Below are 27,063 nucleotides of genomic sequence, written 5' to 3'. Positions count from 1 at the left end.
GCGAAAAAGGTGTTAATTGTCGTTGCCTAGCGTTTGGAATGGGGAAAATAAGAAGTTATTGTTTAATGGGTATAGAGTTTTACTTTTATAAGATGAATAGATGTATAGAGATGAATGGTGACAATGTTTGCACAACATTAAGAATGTGGGGGGCAGCGCAATGGGGCGATAAGGACACATATGTAATACCTTAATCAATAAAGAAAAAAATGTATTTAATATCACTGAACTGCACACCTAAAAATGGTTGATGGTAAAATATTTTTTGGTGTATTTGATCACAATAAAAAATTTTGTGGAGGAAAAAATTGCACTTGGTGATATTTACCTCCTCTAACCCTCCACCAACCTACTCATATAGCACTTACAAGTGTCAACAGAAATGAGGATCCTCATCTTTTTAGAGCTAATTATCATCATGCTACATATTCAATCACCCACTATTGTCTTCAGTAATTTTCTACATCAATTAATCCTAGCATTCCATATTTTCAGTCTCACACTATGTATTGTATATATCTTAGACATCAGTTTATAAATATGTTCATTTGTCTAGGTCTTTCCATTCTTACAAAAATCTTACATTCCCCTTACAGTCTTCTTTGGTCATTGCTTATTTTTCTCCCTGCCTTCACTGATAAGTTTCAAAAATACTAGACGCTGTGCCTCCACTACTTGTTTTTCTACTCATTCTTCAGATCACTGTAATAGGTTCTCAGCATACAAATATATATACACTGAGTGCCAGATTATTATGATCTCTGAATGCATAAAAATCTGGCCACTCAGTGTATATCTTATATAATAAAAGGCTAATATGCAAATTGTCCCCTCGACCAGGAGTTAGACCAGCAGGCAGGCTGGCAAACCGCTCATGTCCCCTCCCCCAGGCCAGGCTGGCCGGACCCCACCCATGCATGAATTCATGCACCGGGCCTCTAATATATATATATAAACATACACATATATATATATACTGAGTGGCCATATTATTATGCGTTCAGAGATCATAATAATCTGGCCACTCAGCATGTAGATAGATAGATAGATAGATAGATAGATAGATAGATAGATAGATATGTAGATATAGATATAGATATAGATATAGATATATATAGATATAGATTAGATTAGATATAGATATAGATATAGATAGATTGATTTCAGAGAGGAAGGGAGAGGAGAGAGAGATAAAAACATCAATGATGAGAGAGAATCTTTGATTGGCTGCCTCCTGCATGCCCCCAACTGGAGATCGAGCCCACAACCCAGGCATGTGCCTTGACTGGAATCAAGAACCCTTCAATCACAGGCCTATGCTCTATCCACTAAGCCAAACCAACTAGGGCAGGTTCTCAGCTTTCAATGCTGGACTTCAACTATGTTTTCTAGGATCACTAATGTGTTCTCAGATGCATTTGAAAATTTTAATCCTTAGAAGACTTGACCTCTGAAGCAATTTAACCCAGATGTACATGCAACATCCAGTCATGACACTCTGTCCTCTTGATTTTAATGTTCCTGTAGAGCTGCCTATTTTCATCTTGATTTAGAGTATATAGACCTTTCCAATAACTTTTTCATCTTCACCAGTTATTTCTTATAAATCTAATTTCTGAGATAGTTGACCTACACTGTTTGATTAAAATGGCACTTATACAATGATATTTCCAAACGTATATTACCAGCAAAAATCTGGAGATTTATATCCACATGAGCACTGCTGACCCATAGATATTTTTAAGTGGACTTCTATTAGTCATTTCATACAAGTCATTAAAAATAATGCACTGATTTTATAACTAAGTCTCTAATCATTTAATATTGCCATTTAATGGAACTATAAGTTCTGTCAATATAGAAAATAATTAAATTACAATATGTATAAAACTATATTGACATATTTATCTTGAATTTAAGAGTAAACACACACATATGTGTATGTATGTATAAAATAGCATTTGATTTAGAGTATTCTCAATAAGTACTTACCGATGTCTTGAGATAACTTTCTTAATCAAAAGAAAATTTATCTAACTATTTTTATATAATATATAATTTCTTATTTCTATAGGATATGAGCATTGTGAGGACAAATGCTACAAATCTATAAAACATGGAGATCTTCAGTAACTTGACTTCTACATTTCCAACTTTCTTGTTGACCGGCATTCCTGGCCTGGAGTCTGTCCATGCCTGGATCTCCATTCCCTTCTGCTGTCTTTATGCCATTGCCCTCTCTGGGAACAGCATGATCCTGTTTGTCATCATCACCCAGCACAGTCTCCATGAGCCCATGTACTATTTCCTCTCCATGCTGTCAGCTGCTGACTTGGGCTTGACTATTTCTACAATGTCAACGACATTAGCTATCTTCTGGTTTAATGCAAGAGAAATCAGTCTAGATAGCTGCATTATCCAGATGTTTTTTCTTCATGGATTTACTTTCATAGAATCTGGGGTGCTGGTGGCCATGGCCTTTGACCGCTTTGTGGCAATCTGTAACCCTCTAAGGTACACTGCTATTCTCACTAATTCCAGAATTATTCAGATGGGTCTCTTAATCATTTTACGCACTGTAATATTAATAGTGCCACTACTCTTACTCCTTAAGCCCCTCTCCTTCTGTAAAGTAAATGTCCTTTCCCATTCTTACTGTTACCATCCAGATTTAATTAAATTAGCATGTTCAGATACTTGGGCCAACAACATCTGTGGATTAATTGGTCTCATTCTGACCACAGGAGTGGATACACCATGCATTGTCCTGTCTTATATCTTGATCATTCGCTCTGTGCTCAGTATGGCCTCCCCCAAAGAACGGCACAAGGTCTTTAGTACTTGTGTCTCTCACGTTGGGGCGGTTGCCATTTTCTACATCCCCATGATTAGCTTGTCCTTGGTGCATCGCTATGGCCGATCAGCCCCCAAAGTGGTCCATTCAATGATGGCCAATATATACTTGCTTTTGCCCCCTGTGCTCAACCCTGTCATCTATAGTGTGAAAACAAAACAGATTCGCAAGGCTATACTTAGTCTTCTTACAAAATAAACAGAGATGATCAATTTTGAGAAAAACCTGATAAAAGTTACTTTCACTGTAAAAAGCAACCCTGGTAGGTAACTGCCTGTCAGATATCTTTTATCATTTATTCATTGATTCAACATGTAATAAGCATTTTTGTATTTTCAGTTATCAAATATACATATGCTATATCTCAGAAATTTTGTAGTCCAATAATGGAAACAGGAAAATATAATAATAAAATAATAAAAATCACATCCCATAGTAATTAACATTTATTATATTCAGTGCCCTGTTAGCTGCTTTTGAGATATACAGGGGTGGGCAAAAATAAGTGTATAGTTGTTCATTTGAAAAAGACATATAGTTAAATAAATAATAATATTTTAAAAACTTGGTGTTTTGTGTACTTACAACTGTAAACCTACTTTTGCTCACCCCTGTATTCTATTTATTGTTTTAAATGATTCAATGAAATTATTAATATTTTTAAAGATGAAGACACTGGAGCCTAGAAACATTTATTTATTCATCAAAGGCCAGACATCCATAGAGCAGGGTTTAATCTGAATCCAGGCTTTCTGTGTCTCAGAAGCCATGCTCTTCACTAGTGTTTTGCATACTCTGACGAAAGCATCTAGGAAACATGTTATGAGATCAAAAGTAAACACTAGATCTTCATTTCTGTAGATCATGGTTTAAAAAGTCATAATGGCTTCCTTAGTGTATTCTTTAGTTTTCTTCATTAATTACTAATAAAACAAAATATAAGTGCATGTATGCTCAAAAAGTAAGCAATCCATCAGTATCTAGTACTTGATAGTCAATAGTTAAAGCTTCAAGGATTAGGGACATTTGGTAATTCGCCACAGGAAATGGGAACTTTGGAAAACTGAAAAGATAGTGTAGTAGTAAAATATAAGGAAGTTAGGGGCATAGGCTCTTAACCATTTTCTGCACAAATTGGAATCTAATGAAACCCATTAGCCCTTCTCCACAGAAAAATCACATATAAACACACTCATACTATTTTCCATGAAAGTCAGAGATTTTACAAATGCCATGAAGGACCTACATGGCTCTCAACCAGCCAAAGTAAAGAATCCATTGCTTTCAGCATATAAACAGTTATCTGTAGCTAGACCTAAGCCTTTTGGTTCCTGGAAAGAGACTCACAGAAACTATATCGATTTTAAGAGGCAGGCAGCTTAAAACTCGACTGAATAAATTGGTAGAATAACTCAGAGAAAAATAGAGGTAGGAACCTGATGGGAGTCGCATCAATTTTGTTGTAGTTGAGAAATTAATCAATAGGAGGGATGCTTCATGTATCCCATAAACACTGGGACAGCAGTGTGCTGGAGCTCACACCAGCTTGTGAGAACCCATAGTGTGTATCTCATCTCAACTTTGTTTTCAGTGATGCTTTACAGGCAGCTGAAGTCAGCATTTTGCAAATACCATGGGAATCAGTAAACTGCAAATGAAGAGGGCATTTGTTTCTTTGTTTGTTTTCAGAGATACAGTTTACCAGCACACCAGTGTCTGGGGGTCTACCTTATGTTTGGCCTTGTGAAAAGCAATAGAAAATAAAAGTGAAAATGTATTCCTCTACACTCAAGGAGCTTAAAGTCTAATGTGTGAAGTAGTGACATAGACAAGTTCTAAAATAATGCATTAAATGTTGTAATAGTTTATAATACAAAATTATACCCCTTGTTTGCATTGCCATCTGAGAAGTGATTCCAAAAGTAAATGGAGAATAGCATTCCAGCAATTCTGTGGAAGAATATAAGTATTGTGTCATCATTTTACTTTTCATGGAAAAATACTCTCCTGAGTTTTAAAATTTAGAATCTTAACTGAATCGAGCATTGAAAAATATGAAAACCAAATCTTTTGTTATTTTTCCTTTTGTTTTCTTTATCCATCAGATTTTTCCAAGATGAGAATATTTGTATTACTTGCTTAAAAAACATATTTTGCTTGAACAATACTATTTTATAAAGGAAGTGATTAGATTTGGTTTAGAAATGTAGTTGTGCTTCCTGAATTTTTATGTGGGGGACTTTGGTTCTGGTAATTCTACATGCCTGCTAGCTCTTTGGAGCTTCAGAAAGATAAAACACAGAATATTAAAGTTGAGGGACTTTTACTTTCAGATACTTAAAGAGCTACAATTGCGAGTGTGTTCCTAGATAAATCACACACACACACACACACACACACACACAAGAAAGGAAAAAACTCTAGGTATCTATGGAGAACACTAGCTAGAACGGAGCAAGAGAACAAGATGATGGCAAAGGAGAAATCTTCTTGATATATTTGGGGACTCTTATAAAGTGCAAGCAAAATCTTGGATAATTTATTTAGTGTGAATTGTACTGCTGGTTTACAAAATGTCCAGGATACTATATAGACATGTTACTTGGTACAATTCTCAATGAGAATAAACTAATGCTTAGCTTAGTGTGTAGAGTAGGCTTGAGGTAAAATTATTTAATTCATATTCTAATAAATTTTAGTAGCTCAAGGAGACACCATTAAAAAGATACTCATGGAGAAACCAAGATGGCGGCATAGGTGAAACACCTAACCTGCAGCCGGGCACAACAATTTCAAAGGCACAACTAGAAATCAGAACGGACATCGTCCAGAACCACAGGAGAGCTGGCGGACTGAAATGCCCACAGCTGGGGGGAAGGAGAAGGCCACGGGGACAATCGGGGGAGCCGTAAAAGCCTGAGGTATGGAGAAACTGGCGGAGACACGAGCACGCGCGCCTGCGGGGAGGATGGAGCCGGAGAGGAAGGGGCGGCTGATGGCCTGGCCAGCGTTCACTGGCAGGAAGGAGATAAAGGCTCCGGAGTGCACTAAGCGCCGGCTCCGACTGCACTGAGCGCCAGTTCCGGGCGAAACCCTGGGAAGCCAGGCGCAGGCTGGGGGAATGAATCTGGGCTGTGGGGTGCAGGCACAGAGGAGCGGGGGAAGGCAGAGCTCCAGAGGCGCGCACGGGAAGGGGCGCAAAGGACGGACTGTTGCCTGCGCCACTGAACTGCCCTAGCGGGAAGGAGACATAAGCTCAGGACCGTGCTGAACCCCAGTTCCGACTGCACTGAACCCCAGTTCCGGGCGAAACCCTGGGAAGCCAGGCGCAAGCTGGGGGAATGAATTTGGGCTGTGGTGGCGGAGGCACAGAGAAGCGGCGGCTCCAGACGCGCGCACTGGAAAGCGCGCAGAGGACGGACTTTTGCCTGCGCCACTGGTGACCCTGCTGGGAAGGAGACAGGGACGCCAGACTGCGCTGAGACCCAGTTCCAACTACACTGAAACCCAGTTCCAGGCGAGAATCTGGGAGTCCAGATTCATTAGGGGAGGGACTGGACTGTTTGACAGTGGGCGAAACTCCAGGGCGCGTTTCTCTCAGAGGTGTTTGCAAGGAATACAGAGGGACACAGACACAGGAGCTTCATAGGGCGGGGCTGACAGGAAGCCAAGGTTGTAGGCTCCACCCTGTAGCTCCGCCCCAGCCAAGCTGAGCAGAAGCTTTTTCCTGCTGAGTGCCTCAGGTAGTGGCTGACCCACACTACATTGGAGACCCAGAAACGAGGGCATCTAGTGGTTGGTGGGAGATGACACCAGATTTCAATCACTTGCATAAGGGAGGCATTCTAGAGGCAGACTCAGTGAGCGCCGAGGCATTGCTGCATCAAGACCCGGCCCACAAACATGTCTCCTGCACGGCAACTCTTCCTATATAGACAAAGAGGGTCCTCACGGCCAATTGGCCTGGAGGACAATTCCTCCCAGTGACACCAACAACAATCAAGACTTAACTGTACAAAGGAGGACCAAGATGGAGACATAGGGCGGCAGCCTGATCGTTGCCTACCACAACAATATTGAGACTACGACGGGAGAGCAGAGCAGACACCAGCCAGAAAGACCGGGGGGCTGGCTGAGCAGATGCTCTACAACTAGAATAAAAGAGAGGGGTACGCAGGATGATGCTGATGCCGGTGACTCAAAGTCCACACTTTAAGAACTATGGCTCAGGCGACACAATAGTGGCCTGGAACGTGCTCGGCGCAGTTCCCCCGGCGGTCTCCGGCTGAGGGGACGGCTCCACTCGCTGCCGAGCACGGACAGACGAGCCCCTGGGAGACATGGGGTGGGAGACTCCGTGCTTGCTGACCTCCGAGTCCTTCAAGAATCTCAATGCCCCGAAGTGGCCAGGTGCGCACGCTCAGCGACTGGCCACTGTTGCAGACCCAAGGGCCGACGCAGCGACACCGGACCAGCCCACCGCCGGGCACCGGGCACACCGGAGCCTTGCCGAGCCCGCCGCCCAACGAGTTCTGCGGCAGCCGCCCTGGAGCTCTGAGAAAATGACCGAAGGAATTGCTGAGAGGGAATTGACCAACAGGAATTGGGATCAAGAAGACGAAACCCCGCTGAGACCCGAGTCCAGGCGAGCCTGCGAGCCTCTGGGCTCAGATGTGGTCACACGCCTCTGGGTCTAGGTGAAGCTGGATTCCGGGTTCGGGTGAGGCCATGTGCCCCTGGGTCCGGGCGAATCTGAACCCTGGGTCCGGGTGAGGCCGTGGGCCCCTGGGTCCCGAGTACGGGTGAGGCCGTGAGCCCCTGGATCCGGGTGAGACCACGCGACCAGGGGTCTGAGAGAGGTAACGCGCCCCTGGGTCCGGGTGGCTTCGTGCACCTAGGTCCAGGTGAGGCCACGTGCCCCTGGGTCTGAGAGAGGCCACGCACCCCTAGGTCCGGGCGAGACCATGTGTCCCTGGATCCGGGTGGGCCCTCGTGCACCTAGGCCCGGGTGGGGCCGCGTGCCCCTGGGTCTGGGGGAGGCCAGGCGTCCCTGGGTCCGGGTGAGACCGTGTGTCCCTGGATCCGGGTGAGGCCTCGTGCGCCTAGGCCCGGGTGAGGCCACGTGCCCCTGGGTCTGGGGGAGGCCAGGCGTCCCTGGGTCCGGGTGAGACCGTGTGTCCCTGGATCCGGGTGAGACCTCGTGCACCAAGGCATGGGTGAGGTCACGTGCCCCAGGGTCTGAGAGGCCAAGCGTCCCTGGGTCCGGGTGAGACCATGTGTCCCTGGATCCAGGTGAGGCCGCGTGCACCTAGACCCGGGTGAGCCCAAGTGGCCCTGGGTCTGGTAGAGGCCAAGCGTCCCTGGGTCCGGGTGAGACCAGGTGTCCCTGGATCCAGGTGAGGCCTCGTGCACCTAGGCCCGGGTGAGCCCCAGTGGCCCTGGGTCTGGAAGAGGCCAAGCGTCCCTGGGTCCGGGTGAGACCATGTGTCCCTGGATCCGGGTGAGGCCTCGTGCACCTAGGCCCGGGTGAGCCCAAGTGGCCCTGGGTCTGGAATAGGCCAAGCGTCCCTGGGTCCGGGTGAGACCATGTGTCCCTGGATCCTGGTGAGGCCTCGTGCACCTAGGCCCGGGTGAGGCCACGTGCCCCTGGGTCTGGGAGAGGCCAAGCATCCCTGGGTCCGGGTGAGACCATGTGTCCCTGGATCCTGGTGAGGCCTCGTGCACCTAGGCCCGGGTGAGCCCAAGTGGCCCTGGGTCTGGGAGAGGCCAAGCATCCCTGGGTCCGGGTGAGACCATGTGTCCCTGGATACGGGTGAGGCCTCGTGCACCTAGGCCCGGGTGAGGCCACATGCCCCTGGGTCTGGGAGAGGCCAAGCGTCCCTGGGTCCGGGTGAGACCATGCGTCCCTGGATCCGGATGAGGCCTCGTGCACCTAGGCCTGGGTGAGCCCAAGTGGCCCTGGGTCTGGGAGAGGCCAAGCGTCCCTGGGTCCGGGTGAGACCATGTGTCCCTGGATCCGGGTGAGGCCTCGTACACCTAGGCCCGGGTGAGCCCAAGTGGCCCTGGGTCTGGGAGAGGCTAAGCGTCCCTGGGTCCGGGTGAGACCATGTGTCCCTGGATCCGGGTGAGGCCTCGTGCACCTAGGCCTGGGTGAGCCCAAGTGGCCCTGGGTCTGGGAGAGGCCAAGCGTCCCTGGGTCCGGGTGAGACCATGTGTCCCTGGATCCGGGTGAGGCCTCGTACACCTAGGCCCGGGTGAGCCCAAGTGGCCCTGGGTCTGGGAGAGGCCAAGCGTCCCTGGGTCCGGGAGAGACCATGTGTCCCTGGAACCAGGTGAGGCCTTGTGCAACTAAGCCCGTGTGAGGCCACGTGCCCCTGGGTCTGGGAGAGGCCAAGCGTCCCTGGGTACGGGTGAAGCCAGATCCTGGGTCCGGGTGAGGCCGTGCGCCCCCGGATCCATCCGGGTGAGGCTGGGTCCCAGGCCCGGGTGAGACCACGTGCCCCTTAGTCTGGGTGACGCCGTGCCCCTGGGTTCGGCCGAGACCAAACCAGAGGGAGTCGGACCTCCATTACCACCATTTGTCCACCATCCAGAGCTGAGGGGTCAGTGCTGACATGTACACATAAGGAACTACTGGAGATTGAAATTGGGTCTCAAAAGAACTGTTGGTCCAGGGGGAAGCTCACTACAGATTGATTCATTTGCCTGTCAGCATAACTATTATTGCTCGTCTCACATTCAGTTCTTATTAGTATATATCTAGTGACATATGATCTTGCTCATCTAGGGGAAATGATGAACAACATAGACTGAGGAACAAGAACAGAACCAGAAGCAAGGAGGCATCGATCGGACTATCGGGCCTCAGAGGGAGGACAGGCGAGGGTAGGGGGAGGGTCGGGGGAGGGGGAGAGTTCAACCAAAGGACCTGTATGCATGCATATAAGCCTATCCAATGGTTAAGTTCAACAGGGGATTGGGGCATGCGTGGGGAGAGGGGTGGGATGGGAATGGGGGGATGAGGACAAATATGTGACACCTTAATCAATAAAGAAATTAAAAAAAAAAAAAAAAAGAGAGGCAAAGGAAGGTTTGACACATTCAGAAGAAGAGATGATGTGAAGAAGGAGGCATAAAGTGGAGTGAGGCAGCTGTGGCCAATGAATGCCTGCACCCCCAGAAGTTGGGAGAGGCAAAGGGCAAAGGCTCCCCTAGAGCCACAGAGGGAGTGAGGCTCTCCCAACATCTTGGTTTGGACTCACTGATGCTGATTTTGGTTTCTGTCATCTATACTGGCAAGAGAATACATTTCTGTTGTGTTAAGTCACCAACTTTGTGATCACTTGACAGAGCAGAAACTAATAAACCCACCACATTTCTTGAGAAAAAAAAAAAAAAGATACTCATAGTAGAGTCTTGAGGGTCAGAGTAGCTCATTCCATAGGTCACAGGTAGAAATGAAAAAGAGTGACAAGAAAGAAGAAAACATCTGTGTGCATGTGAAGGCATAGCATTGTTTTCACTATATTTTTCACACACTATGTAAGTCTTTTTTATTATTATTAAGGTATTATATGTGTACATATCTTACCATTGCCCCCCCACCCCACTCCCATACATGCCCTCACCCCCCAGTGTTTTGCATCCATTGGTTATGCTTATATGCATGCATACAAGTCCTAAGGTTGATCTCTTATCTCCCCCACCTCTCCCTAACCTTCCCACTGAAATTTGATAGTCTGTTTGATGCTTTACTACCTCTGTATCTATCTTTTTATTCATCAGTTTATAATGTTCTTTATTATCCACAAATGTGTGAGATCATGTGGTATTTTTCCTTCATTGACTGGCTTATTTCACTTAGCATAATGTTCTCCAGTTCCATCCTGGTTGCTGCAAATGGTAAGAATTCCTTCTTTTTTATGGCAGCATAGTATTCCATTGTGTAGATGTACCACAGTTTTCTGATCCAGTCATCTGCTGACGGGCACCTACACTATGTAAGTCTTGATTCTTTCATTTATATATCTGTTGTATTCTCTGCCTGTTCTCTCTTTTAACTGATCCATCTAGTACCCTGCCATCTGATGAATTTATGGGGAAAAAATGAATTTAAATGTTTTCTTCAGAAGGATGGACCTACTGAAATCTCTCAGCCTTGAAGTCAGTTACTTTCTTATTTCCTTCATGACCCAGGTTTCCAACCAGGCTTGTATTCTCACCATTTCTTTCATACCAGAGCTTAACTTCAAGTTGACTCGTGCTGTTTTCCACTCTAAGATACCACATGCCTGCCCTTTTGGCTTTTAGTCTACATTGTATTTGTAGTTCCACTCCTTTTATGAACCATTCTTTTGCCCATTGACTAAAATGTCTGAGGAAAATGAGCATGCTGGGATGGGTAAATTATATAAGGCAAGAATCCACCTTAAGGTGTGTTCCATGAGAGGCCCAGAGGACACACCATTCATCAAAGCCATTAGGAATGAGCTGTGAAAGTGATACCACCATCACTAAGAAGTTGAGAAGTGGCTCTGTTCTGTTGACGAGGAATGAGAGTAAGAGATGCAATCCCAGAACCAGGCTCTTGAATATGGATGTATATGATGAGGCCTTGACATAATAGAAACCAGATAGCAGTGGTTAATCACCAAAAATCAGGGGGACTACAATTATCATAAGGACCTACAAGGCCCAAAAGGCAGACAGGAAAGCTTAATGTGCAAATAGTTGTGAAGGTGATTAATAGAGCAGACATCATTGGGGCAAAATAGACAAGCAGCCAACAAGGCGCTAGGTAACATTTACTACAAAAAAAAGAAGACAAATGGGCAAAAAGAAGGAGACTGGAAGAACTATCATACCTTGATGTAAACTTTGTGTTAAGGAAAGACGGCAAAAAATAGTTTTGGTAGAAAGTATCTTACTCTGTAGTGCAATTCTTAACAGGTTAGTAAAAGCCATTGGATATCCTCAAGTCAAAGTCACCTGTCAGACAAGTGCTGTGCCCTCTGGGAATGGACCTGCCTTAATTTCCCTGCCACACTCAGTCTCTGTCTGGAGAAGCTCATGGGAAATGTGGCCATCTTCGAATGTGATCATGGATTTAAAAGCTCAGTCACTAAGACTGTTTTTCTCCATTAGTCTAAGGTGTGAAGGGCTCATTTTAATAACCTCCTCATCTCAAATTAAAAGAAAAATATTTAGGGCAATACAAACAAGCCAAACAACTGATTCGTGAGACAGAGAAGCCAGAGCAACTAGGCTGCTCAGGAGAAGTTTAAGAGTATGTCATTTCCCAAGTCTTCATGCATCTCCCTTGAAGTTTCCGATGCTCAGGAAATAAAGTAGCAGGGTGAAGGATACATGGGTATTCCTTTTGCAGCTTTTCTGTAACTCAGAAACTATCTTGAAATATAGTGTTAAAAATTCTCATGAGAGAGCATCTGATTGGCCCTGCTTGGATCTGGTGTCTAAGCCTCCAGTATTGATCAATCAGGTTCACGTGTGCAGGGGTGGTGCACTGGGCCGTCCCTTTAAGCTTGTGGCTTATGTCTAACTGCTACACTGTATACCTGAAACTAATGTAATATTGAATGTTGACTGTAATTGAAAATTTTAAAAATGTTTTTAAACCCAACACCATTCTAGTACCCACTCTTTATTCACCAACAGAGTGCATTAAGAACATGTGATTAGTGACAAATGTCTTCAAGACAATAGTCATGATCCTGGGGATTAAATAAATGACTAAACAGAAGAATGTTTTCAACTTTAAGTTTCCCTTTTAGCATAACAGCTCAAGGCAAAAGTACAGAGGATTACAAAATCAGTGATTAGATGAATAACAGAACAGTCATGAAATTGCAAAGTGTAAAGACATTGTTAACATGTCCTATCTTTCCTGCAGGCTTGCAGAGATAAATTCAGATAATTTTGAAGCAAAGATTAAAAAGTAATCAATATTTAAAATTCTTACTCTGTTAGGCATAGAAATGATAAACTGTCCTTCATGTATAATTTAGATTCTTCATAAAATTTTCCTGTTTTTTATGTTAAATAATTACTTATTCTGACAATTACTGTTTTATAAATTTAATTTAATACTAGTACTTTGCTACTAAGAACAAATAGTGCTATATATCATTAAAAGTTTAAAGACCTAATAATTCTCAATCTGAGGCAATTTATGAGAATTAAACAAAATATACAAAAATAATTGCATAATATCTATGGTAGCTTAAATCTATGTTTCTGTATTCATTGCCCTATTTTGTGTTAGTCAGAAAAGAAACCCATTATTCAAACCTAATTTTATAAAATTAAACATTTATTTTTCATTATTTATTCATTCAATTAATATTTGCCAACACCTGCTCTGTAAAAATAAATAAAACATGCTCTCAAAGGACATGTACTCTCACGAAGCATTTCTAACTGTGTCTTCCTATCAAAATAATCCACATGCCCCATCAGTACCTCAAAGTCAGCAGGTCCAAAACCAAATTTATTTTGTTTCATTTATAAAACATCGAATTCGTCTGTATATGAGTGAAATTATTTCTGACAATGAAAGATATAGGTGATTAAAAGATATCCTTCATTGAAAAAGCTTGACCAAATGCTCCTCTGACACCCAGCAACATGTCTTTCTGTTTAAATGTCCAGGCGATCCAAACTAAAACTTTGTATCTCCCTTTGTAACGCCACCCTCTTTTTAGTCAACCAAGTCTAATTTATTGATGTCACCTTTGGCCTTTCTCTCTATCTTTAACATCAGAACTATTACCATATAAACTATGTATCACTTCTTTGATGCTGCACTTTACTAAACTTTCTCATTTCCAACTCCACAATTTGTGCCTTTAGAACAGTGGGTCTCAACCTTTCTAATGCTGAGACCTTTTAATACAGTTCCTCATGTTGTGGTGACACCAACCATAAAATTGAGAACCGCTAGCAGGGTCACCTAAGACCATCAGAAAACACAGATATTTACATTACGATTCATTAACAGTAGCAAAATTATAGTTATGAAGTAGCAACGAAAAAAATGTTATGGTTGGAGGTCACCACCACATGAGGAACGGTATTAAAGGGTCGCAGCATTAGAAAGGCTGAGAACCACTGCTTTAGAATCTCTCTTTGCTATCAGCACATCCTTACCAGGGGCCCTACTGCAGGCTCTCCTCATTGCACTTTATCTTCTATGCAATTGTCAGGTTAATCTTTTAATGGAATCACAACATCGCTTAAAATAACCTTCTCATGCTGTCCAAATTATAAACAAATTCCATCAGCCAAGAAAACACTAAATCTTAATCCTCTGTATTTTCCTTTCAGAGAGGAAGAGAGAGAGAGAGAGAGAGAGAGAGAGAGAGAGAGAGAGAGATGAAAGAGAATCCTTGATCACCTGCCTCCTGCACACCTCACACTGGGGACTGAGCCGGCTGGCAACCCAGGCATATGCCCTGACGAACCGGTAATCGAACCGTGACCTCCTGGTTCATAGGTCGATGCTCAACCTCTGAGCTACACCAGCCCAGCATTTTCCTTAACATTTTAAGAAATTATCTAGTTCATCATTCTATTTTTCAGATACAGAAACTTATGCCCTTAGCTGTAGTGTCTTTTCTTTGAGCCATACAGTTGGCAGAGCAGTTTTCTGGTTGTATAATGGAGGATTCTTAGAACTCTACTATGCACCTCTCAACGATGGAAATGCTTAAACTATATGCTGCCATCTTTGATGAGTCTCTTCTCCCCTCTCTTGTTCCACTTAAGTAAAAATGTATACCAAAATTATAAGTATATTTGCAGTAAACCTAGGGATGCAGATATCTCTTAGAGATCCTGATTTCAGTTTCTTTGGATAAATACCCAGAGGTGAAATACTGGATCACATGGTATGGTAATTCTATTTTTTAATTTTCAAGAAACCTTCATATTATTTATTGTAATGGCTGTACCAATTTAAATTCTCACCAACAGTATACCAGAATTCCCTAATCTCCACATGCTCAGCAACATTTGTTACCTTTTCTTTTTAATAATAGGCAGTTTAAGCAAGTGTGAGGTGATATTGTGATTTTGATCTCCATTTCTCTGATAGTGAACACCTTTGCATGTATCTGTTGGCCTATAGTTAACAATACTATAGTATATACTTAAATTTGATAAGAGGGTAGTTCTTACCACAACATAATAATACTAGAGGCCCGGTGCATGAATTCGTGTGGGGTCCCTAGGCCTGGCCTGCAGGATTGGGCCAAAATTGGCTCTCAGACATCCCCCGAGGCGTCCCAGATTGCAAGAGGGCGCAGGCCAGGCCGAGGGAACCCCAATGGTGTACGATCAGGATCAGGGAAGGATGCAGGAGGTTGGCCAGCTGGGAGGGATCTCAGGAGGGCTCCAGGACAAGTCCGGCCCATCTCGATCAGTCCCGATTGGCCAGACCCCAGCAGCAAGCTAACCTACTAGTTGGAGCATCTGCCCTCTAGAGGTCAGTGCATGTCATAGCGAGCAGTTGAGCAACCTTAGCATATCATTATTATATTACACATTGGTTGAACAGCCGACTGGACGACTGGACACTCAGCATATTAGGCTTTTATTATATAGGATAATAATTAATATAATAATAGAGGGGTAGGAGGAAACTGAAAGGTGATGGATATGTTTATGGCCTTGATGGTTACATGGTTGTACACTTATCCCCAAACTTATCAAGTTGTGTACACTATATACAGTTTTTATATGTCAATCATACTGCAATAAAGTAGTTAAGATAAGATTTCTATGCAAGTTCTACAAAATAAGCTTTCTACACTCACCAGCAATATTTATCCCCCCTGTAATACTGACTGATGTGTTAGTAGCTAGTTTAATACTCATAGCTCATTCTCCATGTCCTCAGTGCCCCCAGTAAGTGAACTGTAGGATACTTGTTTTTTTTTTCTCAATCATCATAATTATTGTAATGAAAATTTATACAGTATATTAAAATATGGTTTATGAAAGGAGGATAATATGGAATTCAAATTTACAGAACTACATTAAAAGGCCCTAACTCTTCATCAAATGATTACAAATAAATCACATATATAAATTTTAGGTTGAAAGAAAATGTTCAGTGTAGGTTAAAATTATTTTTATGACTTGTATATGTAACCAACTTTATTAAATAGTTAACCTAACCATCAACCAAATAGTTGAATAAAATGACTTCTGTTTTGCTTGTCTATACAATTCTCTTTTCTAAAGCATGAAATAGATCTTCAAGTGTAAGAAATAAATTAACTCAATTAACCACTGACTTTGTGTTAAGCACTGTGTTCATGAATAAATGGAAGGTAAATAAAACATGTTTGCTTTAGCCTCAACAGCCAAGACTAAAGAAGATAATGTACCTGAAATTACTTGGCAAACATTAATCACTATACAGATGTTAATTAATGTAATCCTTGAGAACCAACCTGGAAGTTGCTTCTACTTGACCTCCCTTCTTGTCTGATTTTCCTTCTTCTATTAAAAAGGGAACCCCCATGCAGCCCCTTGACTTTTCATTTCTATTTTACTGCTTGTTTCTGATTGTTAATATCCATTTGCTCATGTTAACAAACATTAATGCATATGTACTAGATACCTGAAATTATGCTACTACCTAGAGATACTTTCAAAGCATCTGCCATTCCACATAGTTGTACACACACACACACAAAAAAAAAAAAAACCCTATTTAATAGATTATTTACAAGAGACACATAGTAGAATAAAATTCGGAACTAGATTCTGGGACTTCTTCTTGAACGTTGTGTATCCATGTTTAAAATAATGATTCAGTTTTATTTTTAATTAAAACATGTAAACATAGAGTCACAATGTCATTATGGTTTTTTCTTTGCTTTCCCCCCCCCCCCCACTTATCTGAGCACCCACATTTCCTAGTGCCAACTAACTCACCCAGGGGGGCAGACAGGTGAAGCACAACAGAATGATGCATAAATCCCAAGGGTATTTTTATTTCAATTAGGTAAACGGCAACATCATCACGGTCCCTTATAAAAAGTTTCCATTCATAGTGGTAAATGGGTGACCTTCGTTTAACTCACTCTAAATAAGGGTAAGAGAAGTCTAAAGGCCAAGGCAAGTAGCTGCTCTCAGATCAGAAATGGTACTTGTTTGTGTCTAGAATAAGATGTGTCTGGTGACTTCAAGCTGCATTATGAATAATTTAGCTTAGGTAAACAAGAGGAGAAAGAATTTTTTGGAAGTGAAGTTAATGACAATAATTCACCTTGTTGTCTGGCATTGTTCTTTCATCATCTATATTTTTATCCCTTCTAATTCTCCACATCTTGAAAGGTAAGACCCTCCCTCCCCTCTTATCCCTGGTCTCTGACCTCCAAACCCTCCATGCTTCTGATTATACTTACTCTCCACTGTTTTGTTCACTTCCATGAGCCTGATACCTATTAAGAAATTCCAAACCCCAAAAAACTACAAATTGTCAGTCACAAAATAGCCCTGGAAATGTAAAGTACAGCATAGGGAATATAGTTAATAATATAATAACTATGTATGGTATCAGGTGGGTACTGGAAATATTGGGAGGACCACTTTGTAAAGTATCTGATGATCTAACCACTATGTTGTACAACAGAAACTAATACAAAAATATTGAATGTAAACTGTAATTAAAATTAAAGAAAAGAAATTCCAAATCCCATATAAATGTTTTGTTTTCATCTGTTTAGCTAATTATAGCAAAAACTGTGCTTATTGTCAAAGGAACTAATAAGTTGAAAACATAAATGTTATTTATCTCTAATAACCATAGGATATAGCAATTTGCTCTAGGCTTTTTTTTAGTACAATAAGAAATAAGATCAATTTCAAATTTAAGGAATTTAGCACAATATCTCATATGTACTATATTAATCTGTCTATAATTATCTATTATCTTGAAAATAAAAGGTTATTTTAAGGGTTAAGTACATAAAATTGACACTATTGCCCAATTATTGAAATAAGAAATTATTGAAGGAATTATTTATATATATATATATATATTTACACACACACATCATATGCACACTAGCAGCAATGGCTGTTATTATCACTATTAGTAATTTCTGAGAAATTAAATAAATTGTTAATGTAAAAGAAAGCAAGTCTGCCGAAACCGGTTTGGCTCAGTGGATAGAGCGTCGGCCTGCGGACTCAAGGGTCCCAGGTTCGATTCTGGTCAAGAGCATGTACCTTGGTTGTGGGCACATCCCCAGTAGGAGGTATGTACCTTGGTTGCGGGCGCATCCCCAGTAGGGGGTGTGCAGGAGGCAGCTGATCAATGTTTCTCTCTCATCAATGTTTCTAACTCTCTATCCCTCTCTCTTCCTCTCTGTAAAAAATCAATAAAATATATTTTAAAAATAAATAAATAAATAAAGGAAAACAAGTCTTTTGTATTTGAATAAATAATGGTAAATGAACCTTTTACCTAATCACTCTCCACCATGTAAGTGTGCAGTTTTCTTTTAAATCAACAATCCTTACTAATCTTTGTTATTTAATTGATTAAAAACAATTGTTTTAATTAATATTCCTTTGACTGAGGGTAAAATCAAATATTCTTCCTGTATTACTAGCAGTTCTTCTTTGGGGAATTCCATTTTTAATGTATTTTACTTACTTTTTTTTTTTTCTGTTTTACAGTAAGCACTTTATTCAACTGAGTGTCATATGTGCTTTAATTGTGTCTCCCAGTTCATAATTATTCTTTTAATTCTGTGGAATTAAAGGTTTTTTTAAACAATAAAATAATTCTTTGTATTTTATCAAATCAAATATATCAATCTGTACCTCTATGGTTTATATCTTTCATGTTATCATTAGAAAATTCTTTCTAATGGATTATATAAATATTTCCCTGGTTTTTAAAAAATTTTCACCTGAGGAATATGTCTTCACTGATTTTAGAGAGAGAGGAAGGGAGAGAGAGAGAAAAACAAACATCGATGTGAGAGAGAAACATCGATTGCTTGCCTCCCATAGGAACGAAAGTAGGAATCAAATCCAAAACCTAGGTATGTGCCCTGACTGGAATCAAACCTTTAGGTGTAGGGACAATGCTTCAACCATCTGAGCTACCCAGCCACAGTTTACCTGATTTTAATTTAAGTTGCATGTGGTTTATACATGAGTAAATATTTAATCATCAGGAAATAATTTAAATATATATTGTGGTGTATGCTTTATTATATTTTTCCAAATGGAATTTACCCAACTTTATTTATTCAATAACTTACTGTATTACTACTGGTTTATGAAGCTTCCTTTATATTTCACTAAATGTTTATGTAGGCCTCTCCCTGTACTTTTAATTCTGTCCCAGGGTTGTATTTGTTTCCAAAAAGGTACTAAATTATTGTAATTCTATTGGGAGTGAATTCTTATGTATGTAGTCTCTAAGAAGAGATGGTTCCCTGCTAAGTTAAAATGAATTTTCACTTCAAATCTGAGTTTAATTGTTCTAAAATTCCAAGACAAAATTAGTGAATTATTTGTTTAGACGAAGTCATATTCCTGGTTAAATAGAATATTCCAGGAAAAGCAAATAAAATGTAAGTCAATTAGCAAGAACATATTCAATATCTATCTATGAAAAGCATAAAATTCTACTAAGCAAGTAGCTAAAAATAACCCCTTCTTCTCATGAGACCATATTAATAAGTACAAACTTATAATCTAGTTGAAGTATAAAAATAAAACAAAATATTAATAAGAGTAAAAGATATTAAGTGGTAAGCACCAAATAAATGTAGCTAAGTAAATTGAACTTAATTAAATATCTTATTTCAGTGATGAATCTCACAGATAAAATATTAAGTGAAAGATATATATATATATATATATATCAAGATGAAGAACAGAGAAAAGTATTTATGCTAATAGAAGTCAGAAGAATGGTTACTATAGAAAAGGACATTGTTGAGGATGAAGTGTTAGGAAGTCTCCTGGGTTGGTGGTAATATCTTTTAATATATTTTATTGATTTTTTACAGAGAAGAAGGGAGAGGGATAGATAGTTAGAAACTTATATGACAGAGAAACATCAATCAGCTGCCTCCTGCATATGTGCCCACAACCAAGGTACTTGCCCTTGACCAGAATCAAACCCGGGACCTTTCAGTCCACAGGCTGACACTCTTATCCACTGAGCCAAACTGGTTAGGGCTGGTAGTAATATTTTATCAGTTGATCTTGGAAGGTATTCCAGGAGTGTATACAGATGTCAAACTTCATTGAGCTGTACTCTAAAGTTCTGTGAACTAAATGTATATCAACTAAAAATAATTTTGAAATTCTAAATTTAGAAAGTCAAGATCTTATAAGAGAATTCTGCCTCTTCAGACCATAATGTCATTCTATCATAACTCTACTCTCCCTACTTTCCTCTTGACTGGAGTCCCTGGACTTGAATGGGCCCATGCCTGGATCTCCATCCCCTTCTGCTGCCTCTATTTAACTGCCCTCTCTGGGAATACCTTGATCCTGTTTGTAGTCCTCACTGAGCCAAGCCTCCATGAGCCTATGTACTATTTCCTCTCCATGTTGTCCACCACTGACATTGGCTTATGCATCTCTACACTGGTAACAGTACTGGGAATATTCTGGGTCAATGCACGGGAAATCAGCTTGAATGCTTGCTTATCACAGATGTTCTTCATTCACCTCTTCACGTTTATGGAATCCTCAGTGCTCCTGGCTATGGCCTTTGATCGTTTTGTGGCCATTTCTAACCCCTTGAGATATGCTACCATTCTAACTCATGCAAGGATTGCACAGATTGGCATGGCAGTCATTACCAGGGGGACTGTCATTCTGACACCACTAGTCCTACTTCTTAAGCGTCTATCATTCTGCCACAGCCACGTGCTCCATCACTCCTACTGCTTCCACCCTGATGTGATGAAGCTCTCGTGTTCAGATACAAAGATCAATAGTGCATTTGGACTATTTGCAATTATCTCTACTGCTGGAGTGGACTCTATCTTTATCCTGCTTTCCTATGTCTTGATCATCCGCTCAGTTCTCAACATTGCATCCCCAGAGGAGAGGAAAAAGGCCTTTAGCACCTGCATTTCTCATATCACTGCTGTGGCCATATTCTACATCCCTTTGATCAGCCTGTCTTTTGTTCACAGATTTGGAAAACGTGCTCCACCCTTTGTGCCCACTCTCATTGCTAATTTATACTTGCTTATTCCCCCTGTGATGAATCCCATCATCTATAGTGTGAAAACAAAGCAGATTCAAAAAGCTATGCTCAAACTTCTCTGTTCCAAGAGAACTCATATTTAACAGTCATTGCTCTCTTAAAAACCCATCTCAAAGTCAATGTAAATTTATCACAAATCAGAGTTATAAACCTATGCAACTTTAGAGTTGTATGGAACTAGAAATTATCCAAATTAAACATATCTACAATGTAGCTAATCCTACTTAAGGTAATCATTTTCTGGACCTCAGATTCTCACTATCTCTCAGTTACCCTATTCCCATAAATGACTAACTGACCTCCCATCTCTATGCTGTTTCTGCCAAAAACTACCTGTCATTCATTTTGAATTAACTTTCCAAATATCCAGCTCAAATAAAATTTAAAAACAAACCAATAAGCATCTCTTCCATGTTTATTTCTCATCCAACAACTAAATAAAGCATTAACTCTTGTCTGTGATAAAGTCCTCCATAATTTAGGTTCAACGTCCCTTTAAAGTTTATCTACCTCTTTCTTTTTTCACATACTCTGCAGTCTAAGAAAACCAGTCTGCTAACTGCTTTGTCATGCAGCTTTCCTAATAGTGGGCTTTCCTCTTGACATCAACCTTAACACCCACTCCTTCACCTTGAAATACTACACATGCCAAGGCTCATCTTTAAATATCTTCTTCATTAAATTTTCATGACTGCTTCAATTATATCTGATCTTTCCTTCTCATAATTTGCCTGTTATGGTGATTTCTCTGTATCTATTTTTTTTCCCTTTCTGTGTTTTTGACTATATGTTGTATAAACATACTAGTAGTAGTTCTGGTATTATTTCCATAAAGCTGTAAATTCCCTAAATTAAAAAATGCCTGTATTTTCTCTGATGCTGCTACAATACCTAAAAGTATATCTTCCACATAGCAGATAGTCAATGATAGTTGTTAAATTGAACTGAACATAAGAGACTATCAAATAGCCAGCCATCTGAATAATTTTAGTGATAAGTCATTCAATTCAATGTTTGGCATGTGAAACATAAGAAATTTTTCTTATAACCTATTTCAGCTTTTCTGTCTATATTATCTAGCAATTGATCATAGCTCTGACCATATAGGCAAAGCCAATTTTGGGGCCTGAGATCTCAATCTCAGGAACTTATCCCTGTTTGCATAAAGCCCAATTTGATTAAGAATAATTCAACTCATTTTTTCATGAATAAATGTTTTTCAGAACTATTATGTAATTTTAATTTTTTTTCAGGTGCCAAAGATAAAAACTAATGCTTACTCACTCTTTGCTCCTGCATCTAATAAATCTGTATTTTCTTTCTATTATAACAACAAAATATATCTTCCTCTCCATTTTTAGACATAGTCTAGGACACTAAAATCTTTCAACTAAGTCACAGTTTTCTTATACATTTCTTGGTCTCCAATCTTGTCCCTTTTCCTCCTTCTACTTTTTCATAAAAACAATCAGAAAAAAAAAGGCTTTCAAATTAAATTTTAGTTATATTAGAAATAATAAATATGTTCTCATTAATAAGAGATTTTATAAAAAAGAACAAAGTCCTCCTTGATAAATTCCCTCAAGTCCAATCTTTCTAATTTCTCCATAGCAAATCACTTCATAAGTTTGATATTTATCCCACCTTTTTATACATTCATATCCATAGGTATGGGAAATATAAAATTTAAAGCAAAATTTATCAACTGTATTTCAAACAGTAACAAAATTCCTTAGGGATACTTTGCCTATTATCTCAAGAACTACATTAAAACCAATAAGAGAAACTTGCTCATTACTCAAAATTCCTACATATCTCACTCTTTGTTCATATTTTCTAATCAATATCTTCCTCAGTATTAGACCCATGTGGTTCCCAACTGCATTGACTAGTTCTCTTCTTACATCTATTGTATCTATTTGGTAAGCTACTTCTGAACTGTTACTTCATACAGACATAGAAATATGGTGGAATACTATCTCTAAGAATTACTTCCCCAAACTCAACACACATCAACTGTCACTAAATATCCTACCACAATTTAGCTCATTGCCCATCCAATGCTCTGGATTTTGGTAGTCTGATTTACTCCACCATACTTCACACACTCACTTCTTTACAAAGAATGATAAGACTGTGTAACACCTTACTGCATAAGGCATCACCAGCTCAGAGTTTTGTGGCCATTAAAGTAGAACTAATAAAACCAAGCACATACTCCCAAATCATATTCTTATTCATCTTCCAATACAACAAATATTGAGCATCTACGATAAGCCAGGTATTATTAGGACAGATATTAAGACCATAAGAATGAACAAGATTAGCTTCTTGCTTTAAGTTAGATTAATGAGGAATATAACTTGAAAAAATGTAATGTCATTAAAACTTTTATTATAGATATGCCCTCTTTCAAGAAAACTTAATAAAGGACACATACATTGAAAAATTCAAATTATAAAAACTTACTAATCTACTAATCTATTCTTTAGGAATGCCCAATGAAATATCCTAGTATTATGGAAATGTTAGTAACATTTTGAAAGTATGAATAACAATGGCTAAAATGAACACTTTGCCCATTAGACCAAGCTTCCAAATATATACTTCCAAGAACTGTTATCTCTCTATCCTGATTTGTGTTCTTAAAGTATACATAATAAAGAATTAAGTTTTGTTTAATCTTAGAATAAATTAGATGTTGTTATCTAGGATTCTTACATACTAGAGGCCCAGTACATGAAATTCGTGCACTGGTAGGGTCCCTAACAGCTGCTGGCTGCCTGCCAGGTACTCCCTCCCTTCTCCCAGTCTCCTGCCACCTCCACCAGCCAGGGCCTCCCTCCTTTCCCCCGGTTGGCCCTGCCCCCCTGGTCAAACTCCTTGATGAACTCCCAGTAAAAGGGACAAGTTTCATACTACACTCTTATTATACAGGATAATTTAATGGCCATTGATTCATTCTTTCATTTACTTAATGTCTACTTTTGCCAATCATTGCACAATATGGTAGTGTGGAAGAGACAAATAAGATATTGTCATAATTAGTGAAATAAAATATGTAGATAAGTAACCAATCAAAATCTGAAGTATTTGTGTGATGTATTACAATATATACAATATAAGCAGAAGGAGTAATAAGAATATATAAGAAGAATGTATAATTCAACCTGGAATGATCAGGAAACAATTGCACTGTGTTGTTTGAACTATAAAGTCAATAATTGAAGAGATCAATTTTCAAAATGGCAGCAAGAGGAGACCTGTGAACATGCTCCCCAGGGAAAGTACTATAAATAGCAAAAATCATATAGATACAGGTATATACATTTAAATTCTCTGGAAATTGCCCTAAGGTCATATAACAAATGAAAAACCATTTATTTAAGAAAATCTGTTAAATCACTGTAAGGACAGTCATTGTTCACTTGAATTGCAGCCAGCTTTCACCCTCACTTCCCCCCCACAGCTCAGCACATTGATAGCTCCACTCCTACTTGGCGTAGTCAAGGACACAGGGCTTCCTTCCCCACTTTCTCACCGCACCTCTATTCCTACCAGCTCCTCAGTGTTAGGCTATAGTATCTCCCAGGAAGGTCAGACTACAGTATTTCTCATTCCCCATACCCCAGCTCCAATTGTGGAGGTTAAATTCAGGTGATTTCAGTCAGAAGTCAGAGGCTTCACCTAGCCCTACTCATATGGAAGACACTCGATTCCAGGCATTATAGTCAGAGAACACTGGGGACCCCAATCACCATTTTCCCAGCTCTATCAGAAGGCAGAGCTGCAAGCTGAAAAGTTGAAAAGACTGTATGCTCTCTTGTCTTGTGCCATGCATGTAAAACAGGGGTTTAGCTTCAAGAGAAGTGAGCCATGATAAAATTAAATTATAAATTAATAACAAAAATTTGGAAATTCACAAATATTTGAAAATTAAACAATACATTCATAATCAATGGTCCAAAAAAGAAATCATAGAGGAAATCATAAAAAATTTTGAGATGAATGAAAGTGTGAGGTGAAATGAAAGAGTGCTTATAGGAAAATTTATAGCCTTAAATGCCTATATTGAATAAAGAAATATCTAAAATCAATTACCTAAACCTCCACTTTAAGATTCTAAGGGAAGGGGGAATACTAAAGTCAAGAAAAATGAAAATAATAATAATAATTGTATTGGTGGAAATTAATGAAATAGAGAATTGAAAAAAACAATAAATACAACCAATAAAACCAAAAGTTTGTTTCTTTGCATAAATTTACAGCTGGTCCCAAAATACATATTGAATATTAAGACACCTAGTGCTAGGACTGACCAGCAGACCCTGAAAGATGGAATGATTACCCTGACACATGTTTCTATGAAAGAGAGGGCTAAAGGACTGCCTGGCTAAAGAAACCAGACAGCCCCATTCACCTGCCTCCTTAGGCTTTTATTGTAGCAACAGCTTGAACTAAAATTAACCTCTAGATACTATCAGCAGGGTAAAGTATCCTTGAGAAAACACATGCATCTGTAGTGTTTTTTAAACAAGGTCGTGTCTAAAGACTAAACATAGAGATTCCAGTAAAACACCCAAGGGCTCAGACTTATTTGGAAAAGTCAAGGCCCCCATCCTTTCCGAGAATCCTCCTTACAGACTTTCCAACCAAATGCCATGCTTCCCCACAACCTAGAATAGCCAAAATCATCTTGTGGGGTGGAATGGGGAGCGGAAGAGCAAAGTCGGAGAATTCACACTTAACAATTTCAAATTTTACTACAAAGCTATAGTCATCCAGACAATGTGGTTCTGAACAGGATAGATATAGAGATCAATGGAATAGAATTGCGAATACAGAAATAAACTTACACATTTCTTGTTAGTTTTTTTTTTAATTTTTTTTTTAATTTCAGAGAGGAAGGGAAAGTGAGAGAGAGAGAGAGAGAGAGAGAAACATCAATGAGGAGAAAGAATAATTTATTGGCTGTCTCCTACATGCCCCGTACAGGGGATCGAGCCCCCAAACCAGGCATGTGCCCTGAATGGGAATTGAACTGTGACCTCCTGGTTCATAGGTTGATGCTCAACCACTGAGCCACCGTGACTGGGATCTTGTTGAGTTCTGACACAGGTGCCAAGACACTTCAATGAGGAAAAAATCGTATTTTTAGCAGATGGTTCTGCTACCCAAATGTTCATTAACTAAAAAATAGCTATATACTACATGATAGATTCATACAATGGAATACTATTTGCCAATGAAAAAAATAACACCATTAAATGAATGACCCTTTGAAAATATTATGCTAATTAAAAAAGCTAATATCAAAACATCACATATTTTTATAAGATGTCCAAAATAGGCAAATTTATGGAGACAGAAAGTAGATTAGTAATGTCTGGGGCTGAGTGTGATGGAAGGTAATGAGATATGACAGCTCATGGGTACAAAGCTCCATTTGTGGATTATGAAAGTGATCTAGCTGGCTGATGTCACTCAGTGGTTGAGTGTGACCCATGAACCATGAATCTGTTTGCTTCCCAGTCCGGACACATGCCATGGTTGCAGGCTTAATCCTCAGTCGGGGCCGTGCAGGAGGCAGCCTATCAATCATCTCTCTTATCATTAACGTTTTTATCTCTCTCTCTCTCTCCCTTCTCTCTGAAATCAATAAAAATATTTTTAAATAATCTAAAATTTAAAACAGTTGCACAACTCTGAAAATAGTAAAAATGTTAAACTTTTACATATTCAATGGGTAAATTGTACTATCTGTAAATTAAATTATAATAAAACTGTCACATTAAAAACACAAAAATTACTGGACATTACATAAGGAAGGTGGGGAGAGTACATATGCCCAAATTACTCTTACCTTTAAAAAAAGAAAAAAATATGTTTGGGAAAAAGATAAATTAGTAGTAACACCAGAATATAAATA

General features: G+C 39.9%; 2 protein-coding genes across 2 annotated transcripts; both read left to right on the top strand.

The window, feature by feature from the left end:
• Positions 1-2,116: 2,116 nt before the first annotated feature.
• Positions 2,117-3,052, top strand: LOC103304313 (olfactory receptor 51F1). The gene has a single exon (XM_008161229.2). It carries the CDS (start codon positions 2,117-2,119, stop codon positions 3,050-3,052), a length of 936 nt encoding a protein of 311 aa, XP_008159451.2.
• Positions 3,053-20,272: 17,220 nt separating this feature from the next.
• LOC103304328 (olfactory receptor 51F2-like) lies at positions 20,273-21,217 on the top strand. Its single transcript, XM_008161244.2, has one exon. The coding sequence runs from the start codon at positions 20,273-20,275 to the stop codon at positions 21,215-21,217; it is 945 nt and encodes a 314-aa protein (XP_008159466.2).
• The last annotated feature ends 5,846 nt before the right edge of the window (positions 21,218-27,063 follow it).

The sequence above is a fragment of the Eptesicus fuscus genome, chromosome 13 (assembly GCF_027574615.1).
Source record: "Eptesicus fuscus isolate TK198812 chromosome 13, DD_ASM_mEF_20220401, whole genome shotgun sequence".
Lineage (NCBI taxonomy): Eukaryota > Metazoa > Chordata > Mammalia > Chiroptera > Vespertilionidae > Eptesicus > Eptesicus fuscus.
Note: the sequence above shows the minus strand (reverse complement) of the source record. Positions and strands in the feature narration are given on the sequence as shown.

Coding starts and splice junctions, on each gene's coding strand:
- LOC103304328 (XM_008161244.2), top strand. CDS start 20,273: ATGTCATTCTATCATAACTCTACTCTCCCTACTTTCCTCTTGACTGGA.
- LOC103304313 (XM_008161229.2), top strand. CDS start 2,117: ATGGAGATCTTCAGTAACTTGACTTCTACATTTCCAACTTTCTTGTTG.